The sequence below is a fragment of the Thermobia domestica genome, chromosome 9 (genome assembly GCF_964235325.1).
Source record: "Thermobia domestica chromosome 9, izTheDome1.hap1.1, whole genome shotgun sequence".
NCBI lineage: Eukaryota > Metazoa > Arthropoda > Insecta > Zygentoma > Lepismatidae > Thermobia > Thermobia domestica.
The window spans coordinates 216,025,971-216,041,768 of NC_137462.1; the positions used below are offsets into that span (position 1 = coordinate 216,025,971).

The window sequence follows — 15,798 nt, forward strand, 5'->3', positions numbered from 1 at the left end:
TACGTCATAGGTGCCTAGAAAAATACTAAATGCCACATTCCCAAATTTTTCTAAATTCCGGAATTGGCTGTTCCTACTCCCGCCGGATATTAGTGTCAATTTCATAGTTTTCTAAATCGCTGAGGTAGTGATATTTTCGACGCCGTCTATGTCCAACTTCGGCTCCCATCGTCATCGGGGGAGGAGTAGTGTGAAAAATAGCATGTCCAAAATGACCGATATTTGTGACGAATAAGTAGTTTCGAGGTCGTCAAGGTGATTGGTGACAATTCTGATGATATTTAATAGTTCAAACAGAAAGTAACGTGTTAGCTGGTCCGGGAATTGATAGGGGCAACTCTGAAGTGATTGCTGTTCATTCTACTCATTTCTGTACTTTCAGATATGACATGGTATAAATCTTATCCTCCCAATGCGAAGAATGGGTATTTCAGCTAGTTTCCCCTAGAAGGAAAGGGAAAAAAAGTGGAAAGCAAAAAGATGGAGTTACAATTGTTGTAACATGGCCACATATCAAAATTATTTAAGGATTCCGTTATTTAGGTCTTTAATTTAAAATAATTAAAGACTTATTTCAGTGTTTTATGTTCCATTAGATGGAAAGAGGAAAAACATGTGGGTTGCAATAGTTATAATAAGGTACCCATGTTTCAAATTTCCGTAATTCCGAGACATGTTAGGAATATAAAACTTGATATATATCAACTTCTTCTTCAAAATAAGTGAGCATATGCCATATTGAAATTCCGCTTTTAACGAGACAAGAGTCAGTTTCTGATTTTTCAGTCAGTATAAAAAAATAATTTCAAAAGTGTCAGTCTCATCACGGGAAAAGGTGTGAAGTTTTGAAGTTAATTTTTGAACAGACAGAAGACTTGGGCTGACGTGGATTTTTGTCCTTTCACTTTCATTGGAATGTGTATTCTAATGGAGCGGAGGGAGGGGGGGAAAGAAGTTTAAATTTTTCGCAAAGGATAATGCCATAAACTTATTTTTGTGCGATGAGCGGAAGCAAAGGCGTGTGGGGAGGGAGTTCCAGCCAACGAAGGCTAGTAATAAAATAAAATTGCTTTGAACGGGCAAAATTGGATTTCGTGTAAGCAGCAATATTGTTTTTCTAATGCATTTTGGTTATTCAGGGTTCCCATCAACCTGGAAGTTCCGGAAAAGTCGGGGAGTTTTAAGTACGAATCTTTTTTCAGAATATTTGAGAAATGTCGGTCTGTGAGATTTTTCTTTCCGCCTTCCCCGGCTATTTGGTAAGAGTGAGTTTATAAAATGAATGAATGTTTTACAAAACTCCTCTCCTACACACACTATATACATACACATATTGATAAGGAACCATCTGGTTGGAGAAAATGTAGTTGCATATTTATATTATATATAGACTTGAAAATTTGTAAATCGTGATATTAAATGACTGGGAACCTTGTTACTTTATTTCCAAAAATAACAGGCAAGATATTGCAATTTTATCTTACGGGGACAGTGTGTGTTGAGCCAGCAAACATGGCGGGAGTGAGCGTGGCGAAACTGTGACGTTTGGCTATATGATTTTGCTGTATGGGCATAACCTCTATATTACAACAACATTGAATCATAGATCTGTTATATGTGAATGATAAATAAATAGATAAATGAAAATACATCGTATAGATATATACATTTTTCAAGTTCGATAAAGAGATTTTCAATTTTGTGGAAGCACTTCCTGAATAAACTCGCATTTAATAATCACTTATTGTTAAGAAAAAAGAAATTATGAAAAGTATTTGAGCTTCGTGTGTTTTAACGTTTTAGACTCCTTTATAAGAGAGTAAACACTTTTATTCAAATTACAGAGAGTTACGCTAGAAATATCTTAGTCGAGAGTACTTAATTCGCTAGGTAAAGAAAATGAACCAAAGAAAAGAAAATACAATGTGATACTAATTCCACTATTCTGAATTTTGTTTTCCTGAGGTGTCACTCGCCGTTATACTCAAGAGGCGTTTCTATAATTAACAGAATTTTAATAGAGAGGTATAATGAAATAACTATAAAAATGTTTCTGAAATTTCTCTCGATACCTTTTGTTACATAATATCATTATACAAGTTACATGTAAAATCAAAGTTGACTTCTAATAATACTTAGGTACTGACCGCCGATCAGCTTACTCGGCACTTATTAGTGGTTATCAAAATAATGGAAACACCTGAAAGAAAAATGCAATTTATCTGATTAACCGGCTGGTCGACTCATCAGCGTGCAGAACAGCTCTCATTCCTTGTGCAATGCAACATTCAGTTCTATTACCGAGAATGCAAGGATATCTTCTTCGGGAGTCTGAGATCTGGGGATTGGATGTTGAGACCAGGGCAGATGTTCACCTATTGTTCATGAAACCATGCCCTAATTGCTTCGGCAATGTGATCCTGGAATGTTGCGTCATTCATTGATCGAAAAGCTTGGACCATAGGAAGCACGAAGTCACGCTAAAATGTCCATAAAAATACTTGACACCAATGCATTCTGTGAATGTCATTACAGGACCTACGGAGTGCCAGGACATTGCAGCCCACAGCATCACAGAGCCGATGCGATATTAAACGTTAGGGAGGAGACTGTTGAGGTCATAAGCATGGCCTATTGCTAAAAATAAAATAAAAGAGAACTTATTGGATCATATTATTATGCGTTTTAAGTTATCGGCGGTGAACTTGCAATTCTAGTTACTATTTTCGTCACACTATAAACGTTAATGGTCGTGATCAGCGGTTTGGAAATTGCAGTCGACGGCAAGTGTTAGTTTTCAACTCACGTCCGAACTGTAAAATTGGCACATTAGGCTTGTTTCAAGTGTTGATCGTGTTCCGCAACCACTTGCCACTTTCACTCTGCGGTCTTTGATAGGTTTTTTTATTTTTATTTTATTTATTTATTTATTTATTTATTTTTAGTAGATACTGCTCTTCACGAAACACCTAACACTGACCTCTTACGTTAACTGCAAACCCACAATTTGACCTGAAACTCATCAGATTCTCTCTCTCAGATATATATACTGACATTACAGACTGTCACTTAGCACACCACTAAAAACGTCCAGTCGCTACACACACGTTCTGAGTGTTACTACCCCACACATCTTATGTGTTGCAGAAAAGTGTTTCCGTTATTTTCATAACCATGTGTACGTGCATGACAGTTGAATCTATTCGGAAAATCAAAAGGTCTGTGATACTTATTCTTATGTATGCTAGAGTTACGTATATTGTGATTATAAGTCAAGTGATTTGCGAATGATTTATCATTTAGTTACGTTAAAAATAATTTACTTGCAACATTTATTTTTTTCTCCTATTGAACATAATCGATTGAAATGAACTTCATAGTTTTGTTTCTCATAAGTTTTCTTTCCGTAAATCATTTGTGGTGTCTCAGAAAAAGAAATGAGTAAGAAGTCATAAAAAGGAACATACGTTAATTATGATTATACTGACGAATAGAGGAAACGACACATTTTTAACACACTTCCTTTTATAGGTCCCAATTCAATGATACTCAGAATTAAAAATTGCATGACTGGACCGGCACTCGAGCCTGGGATCTTCCATCGTACCGTGTCCATGCGTTAACCACACTATACTGACTTCGAGTGAGAGTGTGTGTGGCTGTTCAGTATAAAATATTTCTGATCCAATAATACACTTTCTCATTCTTTGAGTATCATTGAATTCACACTTATAGAGGAATTAGCGTATATAATGTTACAACCGTCGGAGGTAATCTGTATGTGGATACCAGATTGCCTAAGCACAACAGGAAGTTGTAGTACAAGCCATAGGGTCTGAGGAAAAGAACACCAACTTCAAGAATGAGAGAATATATGGCTGTTCAGTAAGCAAACTGGGTAGCGTAGTGGTTAATGTATCGGCACGGTAATCCGAAGATCCCGGTCCAGTCATGCACTTTTCACTCTGTGTATCATTATGTTTAGGTCTATTCTAAAGTTAAGAGTCTGGACAGTTAAGTACAATTCAGTTTCCTTAATCACTCAAGTGATTGTGACGTAATGCGGGACGAAGTACAGTGGGTTTTACGTGTGTGAACACGACGTACCTCAGTTGTCACATAACGTTTGTATTGTCCGTTTTCATTGTTTACTGGCATGATTTTGCACACTTTTGAAACTAAAGTGGACTGAAGGAAGCAACCACTTGAGTGGTTAAGAAATAAGTGCAACCCACAGAGTTAAAAATTGGATGAATGAGCATTTTACTTACATAGTATTTGAAATCAAATAATTTTTTGATGTGTTTCTAGGGGACTGAACTGTAGGAATGTATTAAAATTGAGCATTAAGAAAAACAAAAAGATGCTAATATCAAATTATTAAAAAAATAATAACACCAATACTAATTCCGTGAAAGACTTATAGTCGTTAACAGAAACATAAGAATTTCTCTTAGCATGGTTCACACTGACCTTGATGAGTCAGGAAATTTGTTAGGAATGTCTTCTAGCTGTCCACAGAAGATATAAAGAACACCTGAAAGAATCAAGACAGATTCGAAAAGATGGTATTCAGGAAAAGGCTGAAAAAATAAAATTATCTTGAGAAATAAAGAAGCTTGAATAAATAAGTATGTTACAGTTTTGGTAATGTATGACTCCCTTAATCAGACACAGTATGAAGTAAAATCTAAATGCTACAGCTTATGTGTCTCAGAAAATGAGAGGAGGTTATTTCTAAGAACGAGAGACACAATTTTGTGGTAAATAAGAACTCGTAATTTCGTTATAAAAATATGCGTAAAACGGGATAAAATCGGTGAATAAAAATTCAATGTAAGAACACCATTTTTCTGGCAATTACAATTAGTTGCCTTTTATTTCACCTTAATTTCCACTCATCAATTATCATGACATGAGCTCATACATGACTATATTAAACAATATTTGAATTTTTAAAAAATAACACTAAGCATTCTCATTGAATAAAAGTCATTTTAAAGAAGAAAAAACGCGCACAGAGAACATTAATAGAGAAAACTAACTAGTGTTCACAGTTTACTTATGCAAATAACACGTAAGCATTGTTTCAATGTTTTCTGGTCTTAAATTTGTTCTTTTTTCGGAAACACACCAACTCCTTTTTGTGGTTTTGGCTTTCATTGTGCTTCACACACGAATCGCGTCGCTTCCAGGCTAGTCTAATATTACAAAACTTACAACTATTTTTTGACGTGCATCAAACACTAGTAACTATGATCTTTAAATCCTTGTGCTCTATCGAAACAGTGTTGTGATTTTTCGGCATTGTACCGGTTGCTTTGCTGTTCAGAAGTACAGGAGGCAAATCTGGGACCACACTCGTTGCAGTCAAGAAAACAAACAAACTTAGGGAGAACTGGCGCCAGACAGCAGGCAGTCCCATATTTTGTTGTGGTAGACTCACGGTCAAGTATGCAGAAGAGAGAGATAATGATAATGAATAAATCGTAAAAGCGTCGAAAACTTGACACTTACGTAAATTTCGTGGAATATCGAGACTTATCGCAAATTTCGCTAATTTGACAGAATTTCGCGTTTAATCGCGAGCGTTATATGGCCTAACAAATAGTGAAAAAATACGTATTTTAGGTACACAAGTTTTTCATACAAAGCTGATACATTTCGCATGTCACCAAAAAATCGTGTGTCTACTAAGATCCAATGAGATTCTTCCTTTCATTTGTAACAGCTTTTAATTGCATACAGATTTGAACTTTTGATTATGAAATTTTCACTTTTTTAAAAATTTAAACTTTAGTAGGACACCCACCTGCGCCATTCCACGTATATTTTCAACACACTTGTATTGTCTTCTCTTTCATCTCTGCTCTATTCAAAATCTGTCTCCACAACTCATGGATATTCAGTCGACTATTCCAGTTCATCAATTTCTCTGTCTTCATATCTATTCCGCGTCATTCCATTTTCTGACAATATTTCTTCTTTTTCTCTCCATTGTTTCCACGTCTTCCTAGTCGGTTTCTTGTCCTGTTTCTGTCACATACTTATATCAGGGTTTGAAAAAAAACGGGTATTTTTGAAAAAAAACCAACCCACCGAGACCCATGTTTTTTTTTGGGGGGGGGGTATTTTCTGGTTTAATTTTTTCCCCTAAATATTTCAATGTCTTTGGGGTAAAAGTGTGAAAATGTAATTTATATTTCAAGATTTTCATTGTCGCGACTTGCAACAACTTTCTGTTCACTACTGGTTTGAAAAAATGGCCTCCATTTTGAAATTTTACATTGGATCTCCGAGAAAATTTATACAGCAAATTTAGAATATATATATATATATATATACGGCTAATTTAGTGTGTCTCGTGCTTGTACTCTGAAAATTTCTATTTAAAAGACCGAAGACTGTGCTTTGTAACGTGGATACCCGCTACTTTTTTTTTTTTTTTTTTTTAAAAAAAAAAGGACGCCATTTTGAAATTTTACGTTGATATTCTGCCAAAGTCTGCATAGGAAATTTAGTGCGCCTCGTGCTTGTACCTTGAAAATTTAAACTTAAAAGACCTAAAGTTGTACCCTGTAACTTGTGTGGTACAGGCAGACAAACGAACAAATGTAGATCGAGTCATCCCAGGAGCCTTAGTAACGTTCGCCAAATATGAATACCAAATATATTAATCTAAAACAAAGATATAATTCATGTATTATAAAATAACTGTTTCAAAATGTCTTATATAGCAAATATTTTCCATCGTAAAATAAATGGTTTTATTGTTGTTCACTTCCCATACTTTGCGCGTTCAATTACGATAATTTCTCTAGCACTGGTAAGACTGTTCTTTCCCAGAAATGAATTTAAAACAATTAACAAAGAGAGAATTCATATTTTACAAAGTAAATGTTTCAAAAAGTCTTAAATGAAATTAAATATCTTCCACCTTAAAATAAATAGTTTTATTGTTGAAGTTTTCACTTCCGGTGCTTTGTGCGTTCAATTGCGGGAATTTCCCCAGCACTTCTTTCACGACGGGTTTTCCCCGAAAATGCAGCTTTCTTTACTGTACATCGACACTTCTACTAGTACAGAAGTTTAAATTCAGCATTGAAATAGTAGAGTTACATAATCTTCGGAACTCCAAGCGTTAAGCTTCTTAAATTTGACAAGAATTTTTACGCTGCTGTAGGTGTTGATTCTACAGAATGCTTATTTGAAGACTAGCAACTAATGACTGAACTAAACTACTGTTGTTGGAAAACGAAATTTAATGAAGAATACTTGTGTTACCATCAAATGTATGGAATAATAGTAATAGTTTTACTAATGTATTTACATTTTTATTGGTGATACAGGCACCTATGGCCTTAAACTCGTCAAATGTATGAGGGATAACGTTGCCGAGTCGGCGAGCACACTGTTCACGGAAAGTGTTTTCTAAAATATAAAATTACATATTTTACTTCAAATAGGCTATAAAGACAAACCATACATTAATTTGTTCTATAATTATATAATTACCTCAAGCTAAGGAAAGTTTTATCCATGCAGTGCATTCAGAACTTTATATAGGTCTAATGTTGAATGTTGTATACTTTATCATGAAAGTATTTAATTCGCCCAAGGAAAGTCCAAAATCTGATAAAAATCACTTTCAGTGTAGTCATCGTAGTTGTACCAATAATATACTAACAGAAAGCTCAGAAACCCAGTTTTTTTTTTTTTGGGGGGGGGGGGGGAGTTGGGCAAACCCTGGCCTATATACTGCGTTATTTTCCGTCTACAATCTAACGTCGTCCTTGTGTTGTGCATTTTTTTTCCTTCTAACTTCTTCTCTGTTCCTCTTGCATAACTCATTTTCCATTCTTTGAACCTAATTGTATATATATATATGTATACTATATTTCCCTTCATCACTTCGTTGAATCTCAGTTTCTCATTCCTTTCAATAAATCTAATATTCTCCTACTGCCTTCCCTGTATATTTGTTCTTCTTCAAGACTGGGAAGGTGTGGAAGGATTGGAAATTGAAAGAGGCAGAATGAATACGAAAACAAGAGAGAGAGAACTTGATGAATTAGAATAGTGGACTGAATATCCATAATTTGTGGAGAAAGATTTTGGATAGGTAGAAAAGAAAGAAGAAAAAAAGATAACATGGAGTGTTGCAGGCGTTGAATTAAAAGTTTAAAATCTTTCAAAGGTGAAAATTTTTTCATTAAATTCAGATCTGTACTCAATTAAAAGCTGTTAAAAATGAAAGAAAGGATCTCATTGGTTCTTAGAAATAACCTCCTTTCGTTTTCTGAGATACATATAAGACGTAGGATTTAGATTTTATTTCATAATGTGTCTGATGAAGGGAATCATACAAACACTTACTTATTAAAAGTGATTCCTTTGGTCAGGTTTTCATTTTTAATTAAGGCAAAGAAGTTCAAGGTTAGAATGAACTGCGTTCATAAAGGAAAGAAGTTTCCTTGGTTGTAAATAATCAGAGAGACAAAATTATGATATATAAGTTGTCTTGTTCTATGTTTATGAATATATTCAGAATGCCAAGATATTCAAGATATCGTTAGTGAAATATTGTTTGGTGCTAGTGTTTATTGTATACCAAATGCAGGAAGTATGACTCACTAAGTATTTACATTAAGAAAATAACCTTATTCTGTATTTAAAAAAATGAAAAGTAGACTTTCGGGCGGCTTTGGGGATCGTTGAGCCCGATTTAAAAGATTTCCATAAATGTTTTTAGGTGAGGGAAATTTACTTACTTAGCCAAGGAAATTCAGAGAAATCAGTACCAGAATTTTATAAAGCTGTTTAGGTTATGCTTCTTCTTTTCTTCATGTAACTAATTTAACTAATTCACTTTACATGAAAGTGATTTACACAAAATAATAATTGGTTATATAACTAATTGTTGATTATCGGATTATTAGAAAACACTGAAATTAAAGTTATTTGAAACTCGTTGAATGTTGGACCTGGACTATTAAAAACAACTTAAATGCGTCCATTTCAGTCTTTAGTATATGCTATTTTTTTTATATAATATATACTTTTTTATGCCATGAAATTGAAATTCGTCAGCACGTCTATCGAAACAGTGTCCCTTTTAATTTGAAGCAGCTCAAGACAGCACATCAGTAGTGTAAAGCAAAGATAAGAAATTTTGTAAGTGATGTAATATTTACGAACTATAACTGTACACTATGTAGATTTTCCTTATCTTTTAATTTCATAGCTATTCATAATTCAGAAGTGGTAAGAGTATGCAAATCGTGGTGAAAATATAAATTCCAGAGTATTTATATATGGAGTAAACGTACACTAAATGCAATGTGCATTTTTTATTTCATTAGTCTTTCACTTATAATGGTTCAATGTATAGAGACTAACGTCCCTGAAGAAGAACTTTCCGCTCACCAGATTTGTGAGCTGGTTAGAATCTTTCATTGTACAAAGCCGAGGATAAATAGGGTTGCAGCTTCTAAAAATCGCTAGGATCGTACGGAATTATGGAAGTTACAGTACTTCATATCAAATTTCCGTGCATTTAAACTAGACTTCATTAACTCCTCACTAATTAGAAAATATTGCATAATTACACGCGCTCTATCTACAAACCGCAATATCACTGCAATTGTAACACTGTATAGGCTGTTACACAACCCTTCCACACGTTTCTGGCTATATATTTATTATTACATCATAACTAATAGGTGTAAAAGTGTGAATATTCGTTTTAATTTATGTGGACTTGACGTGGGATTAGTATATCTGAACGCCCAAGACTCAAACTAGTTCTTAGCAAATAGTATGTGTAGATGAAAAATATTTGTTGTTATGTGTCTAGTAAATTTCTTTTCATTAGTAACTGTGTACTAAACTATTGATCGCTTCTTCATTTATATCCTATAGAACCCGTTTTACTTTAGTAAAGTGCGCCAATTGAGATATGTCAATTGAAGCAGTTGGTGTGATATAATATTCATATCATTTCAGAAAGTTAATTTTTAATTTAAAAAAGAAAAAAAAATCTTCGAATATAAATTCGTAGTTACAGCACGTTATCCTATCTCCACAAACACGTGTAGTTTTTAATGCATCATTGCAAATATTTCTGTAAAAGTTTTCTTTCTTTCTTCCTTTGGACTCAAATACCGGAGGGTATTGTGATTTTGGTTTGTTTCTCCTTCGTTTGTTCATAATAAATAATTGCTTTTTAAAATAAATGTACGTTGTATATACGAGAATCTGACTAAAACTGATGAGCAACAATGTTTCATGAATTAAGTTTTGGTTTTAGTAAAGAAAATCACATTACATCTTAATCTACAGAGTTTTTCTTCTTTTCAACTGTCTCCATTTGTTTGACATATCTCGAACACCTTTCCTGAAGCTTGAGTTAGTGTTTCTGTACTACTTTTTGTACGTCCTCTATTGTCTGGTAGTATTGACCTCATAATTGGTGCTTCACAAAACCGAACTTGATAGTCGGAGGGTGCAGTGCTGCTTAATGAACTGAGATTAAGGGTGTGGCTTGTAGTGTTGAATGATTTTCTTTCCAGGACGTTTATTTCGCTGCAGCACGGAGCATTTGGTTTGACATAACAGTGAGCATTTGTGGCTTTCCCAAGTTCAAGGAATTCAATTAGTATGCATTGCATTGTATCCTAGAGGGCAGTGTCCATAACTTTCGCAGCAGATGGCACTACCTTTGTTTTCCTTGATGACGTAGAAAAGTGGTGGTACATATTTTGCAACTTTATTTCCGGTTCATAGATGGTGAGACGAGCTTTTATCACCATTAAAAAAAAAAAATGTCTAAAGAAGTTCTTGAGCCATGTTTTTAGGGCACTTTGTATTCAACCATCGACAAACATTGGGCCCAGCGGCAACAAAATTTTCGATAACCTAATCTCCCAGTCATTTCCTGCAGTTCACTGTACTGTAACAAATATTGGTATACTTGCATCCACATTGACCGTCTATCTTTTTAATGATGATAACTTATTTCAGTATAGTGTTCTGTTGAGGCAGTTTGTAGGAGATCGCTACGAGGCTGATCTTCGATACTTGTGTTTCCATCTTGAAAATGTTTTGGCCATCTTTTAACACACACATATCTCCATATGCATGTTGAATCTTGTAAATTTCAGCAACAGGAATTCCCTCGTTAACGAGGAATCCAGTGATGATGATAGCTATTTTGAAACTATCACACAATCGAAGCCAGTGATGTTACACGACGTCGGCGCGTTCAGTAGTCTGTAGATTGAAATGATTTCCTTCATTTGCTTACTTTTTTCCCCTTCCTCATTATTTTCAGTATCCTCCTTGTACGAATTTTACACAAACAATTGTACTGTGTTCGAGGAGTTGAGTTTTTCCATTTTAGAGAAAAGTAAATAGTTCTTAAACAAAGCAAGAAATCCTCTTAAATTATACATGACAAACTTAATGCAAACGAGTTTTCACTAAAATGTTTGTATATTCGTAGAAACACAAAACTACGGAGATAAAATATGCAAGGTTAATTTGTCTGCTTGACTCAGAAATGGATATCACTAGAAATTTATTATGACATCGTGAAAAAAAAAAAACATACCAAATCATTTCTTATTAGACTTTAATTTGCTTTATCTCCAGTGTGTTAATGAAATGAAATGAAATGAGTACATACATATTTTACTTCTATTAGCTATGATGACAAATTTCGTATGAATTAAAACCATGTAACCGACTCGCATGGGCAAACAATATAAGATGCAGAAGTGACGATCATAAGTGATTAAGGCTGAACGCACATCCCATTTGTAGCTTTCGTTTTCAGTGAGTTTTGCGTACTGTATGTAAATAATTGAAATAGTGTACAAAACCTTTCACAAGCTCAGTTTATTCATCGAAAATTTGCTTTCATGGAGGCAGTAATGTGGAGACTCACACTAAGTGACAATTTCCATCTACCTTGCCTCTATTGAATACTAATTGGGCCGCCTGGCTCGTACGGCGCAGCATGTTTACGTGTATGTGGAATGTAAATAAAATGGTTACTCATTAAAATAATCGAAAAGACAGTGGGAGAGTGAACGACTATTATATTTTGCCTGTGCTTTATTTCCGTATACAATTCTGAAGTTCTGAAGGAATATGAAACGAACTTGGGTTTTTTTTTTTTTTGTGTGTGTGTGTGTGTGTGTCTTTATGCCCTCGTCGGGATTCGAACCCAGGACCACATGCGACCATCAAGAGAATGTAAAGAACATGTTTAAAACAAGTGATTAATTGTTAAGGAATATGTCTCTTGTTTCGATGTTCTTTGCTTAATGGTTTTATTTTGAAATAAAACTGTACAACTTCCCTTCTGCTAATGTAAGAAGGAAAACTAAATTCGTTCGTTTGTTTTACATTATCCAACCAGCTGTTTCTCGACTTAAGGTACTTGAGTACAAAATGCAACTAGATAAAAGATAACTAGTTGATGCAGACTGAGCTAAATTGAAAACAATTGCGAGTTAATGGAAAATCTCTGTGTAATTCATAACTTGTGCTTCGTGATTTAATTTGGCATGGATTGTTTCAAGCATTTCAGTTTACACGTATCAGAAAAAATATCGTGGTCCTGGGTTTCTTTGTAAAAATTTGGGTTGGGTAAGTTCATCGAATATAAAAATAAAGTAGACTAGCAACATTATTTTCTTGACAAGCAAGTTTTCGTCCATTTTATTTTTCGTGCGACCTTTTGTTTCCAATATTAAAACTCTGAATGATTAGAAATATAACTGTTACTAGTTTATATTAATGAATGAAAGAAACATTTCTATTTCTAATCATTCTTTTTCTTTCTTTGCTTCAGGAAGATGTTTGTGAAACATATGAAATCACCCTAGATAATGATAGTGACATTGAATCAGGACAGTATTATGAGGAAGATGTAATAGTAGAAGCAGTACAAGCCAAAGACGATGATACTGGTGTTTATGTGCAAGTCATTCCTGGTGCAGGGCAAGAACTCAAGTGCGTAGTAAAGGAGCAAGACGAATATATTTGTGCTTTCTGTGAAAAGAGATTTTCAGGAGCCAGGTATATGACAGATCATTTAAAGAAAATGCATGAAATAACTTTACATATATGCGATCAGTGTGACAAGACTTTCGATTCGTATGAGGATCTACTTAAACATATAAAGGAGCATATTAGTAATGAACAGGATGAAGGGGAAAATGAACCGGGTGAATTTCAATGTGAAGTTTGTAACAAAATTTTAAATAGCTTTAAAGAATTGCAGAAGCATTCTGACATACATCATGGAAAGAGATTTGAATGTGAAGAATGTGGAGAAGTTTGCAAAACTAAAAACTTATTGAAGATTCATCAAAAGAAAACCCATAAAAAATTTTGTCCTTATAAATGTGAGGAGTGTCGTATGGAATTTGCAACGAAAACCAACTGGGCTGTCCATATGAAAGTGCACAAGATGAAAACAATACATTTAACATGTAGGTATTGTGGTAAAGTAGCCTCTAGTCCTCTTCGACTTGAACGCCATGAAAGTTTACACGGAGGACAAAAAGATTTTGTATGTTCTATATGTGGTAAGACATATGCAACCGTGGCCAGTCTTAAGAATCATACTCTTGTTCACCAGGATACTAAACGGTTTGTATGTAATGTATGTGGGAAACCCTTCAGGACCAAACGTGAACTGGCTGACCATGAACGAACCCATACGGGAGAACGTCCGTACCAATGCGAGATCTGTGGCATGAGTTTCGGCCGCAGCAGCAACTTATGGCTGCACAAACAAGCAACGCATTTTGATGATATTCGTTACAAGTGCGATATCTGCGGTAAGGGATTTAAACGACGTCGTTTGGTTAATTTCCACAAACAAGCTGTACATACCGGGGAGCGCCATACCAAATGTCCACAGTGTCCTGCGACCTTTGTTTATCCTTGGCACTTAAAGAAACATCTTCGCATTCACACAGGCGAAAAACCATATAACTGTGAGATATGTGGTAAGGCTTTTTCAACAAGCGAAAATCGTAACGCACACCGATATATCCACAGCAGTAAGAAACAATATGAATGTTGTGTCTGTGGAGCAGGCTTTATGAGGAAACCACAATTGTTCCTTCACATGAAGAATGAAGGTCACATCAATGATACCATTATTGTCAACCAGTCCACAGCACCGATCAAGAAGGAAATAAAAATTGAACCAGCTCAAGAAATGGAAGAAGTAGCTATGCTGGACGGCCATACACAGATATATATCCAAAGCACAGATGAACACGTCATCATACCTGAGCTTACACAAGCTGATGGCGCTGTTCATGTTTACAGCATTGAAGATAACGATATGGATCATGATGATGATAAAGTTCAGCATGTTATTATTGAAGGCCCCATTCATTTTGCAGAAGATGGTGAAAACAATGAACTCACTGGCGCTATGACGTACGAAGTGACTGAAGACGAATCGGGAAGGCCCACTCTAGTTATTCCAGCCGCGTCGGTTATTAGTGATCCTTCAGTGTTACAAGGTGATACAGTTATGATCAATGAAGGTATAGTTGAATCTACTGGGACCGAAACACCGATGATTATTAGGGTAACAATTCCAGAACAATCAGAAAAATCAGATTAAAAACTCCAGTGTTTATTCAGTTGTAACTTTACAGTGTTCTGTTAATCAACTGAATTTTTGAAGCAAATATAAAACAAGTACTTTGTCATTGTACTTTCTGTACTGAAAATGGTGGTAATTTATAGCATGTAATAATACATTCATGAACTGAAATGAGATGTACATAGTGTCGAGTTACCACGTTGATCTTTTATTAAATGTTTCACATCCTGTAATTCCACTAATTGACTTTGGAACAAATGCTATGCAGTTTGACAAAATTTATGAATTTACAATAGTTGTATGTTAATAAAGAAGTTTCATATTTCAAATAATTATTTTTTACTTAATAAATATACTAGCTGAAAACATCTCATGCGAGTACATAGTATGATCTAGAAACTGCTCACGTTCTTCTTTTAAAAATTCTTGTTATTAATGCGTTTGTTGGGTGATAGCCTACAACCAAATTAAGTTTTTGTGTGAAAATAGATTTTTTTAATGTAATAAAATACTCTTTAAATTTTGAGATTAATGTATTTGCACTCTAAATTGATCAGCTACAAGTGAAACAGTTAGTATTTTGCAATATGGTAGCAACGCTAAGCATTCAATATAATTTATGTATGCTTCATTGAGTAGAATGAGTAAAAGTACACTTCTAAATATTTCAGTTTGTTTTAAACTCTAGATTCAATATTCATCTTATTACAAGAACAATGTATATAATATAGTTCGTTGTTAATATTACATACTAATATAATTATGAACGTGGTTTGAAAACAGCCAGATGCTGGAGTCAGCACATGCATAAAATAAAAGTATTTGAAGAAGTGACAATAGAAGAGATGTTTTTTATTTGTATCTTCAGACAGAATATGCAGAAATTGTAGAAAAAAATAAGTAGTGTTGAAGATAATAAGTACGACAAGTGTGTTTGCAAGCCATTTATTAAATTGAATGGTCTTTTAAATTAAAATAATTGGTAAGAATCACTGTTTAAAATTTGATTTTAAAGAAAGGCTGGTTTAGTATGCATTTCTTTTGTCTTGTCCAAGTGTTCTGCCCAGCGTATTTGACATAGCCAATAGGAATAAGACAGTAAAGGAAAAAGGTAGGTTGGTACAGGCATAACGTCATTCGGCAGCTGAAGTTCTTATAAT

General features: G+C 34.5%; 1 protein-coding gene across 6 annotated transcripts in view; it reads left to right on the top strand.

The window, feature by feature from the left end:
- Positions 1-15,798, top strand: part of LOC145660590 (uncharacterized) — a 121,037-nt gene that overhangs the window by 58,560 nt on the left and 46,679 nt on the right. Inside the window, exon 3 of one of the 6 annotated variants that reach the window (XM_081725844.1) lies at positions 12,860-14,970. The exons of the other annotated variants lie outside the window; for them this stretch is intronic. Coding sequence (XP_081581970.1) covers positions 12,860-14,656 — 1,797 coding nt within the window. The 3' untranslated portion in view covers positions 14,657-14,970. Of the gene's footprint in view, positions 1-12,859; positions 14,971-15,798 lie in introns of those variants that run through there. 6 annotated transcript variants of the gene reach the window in all.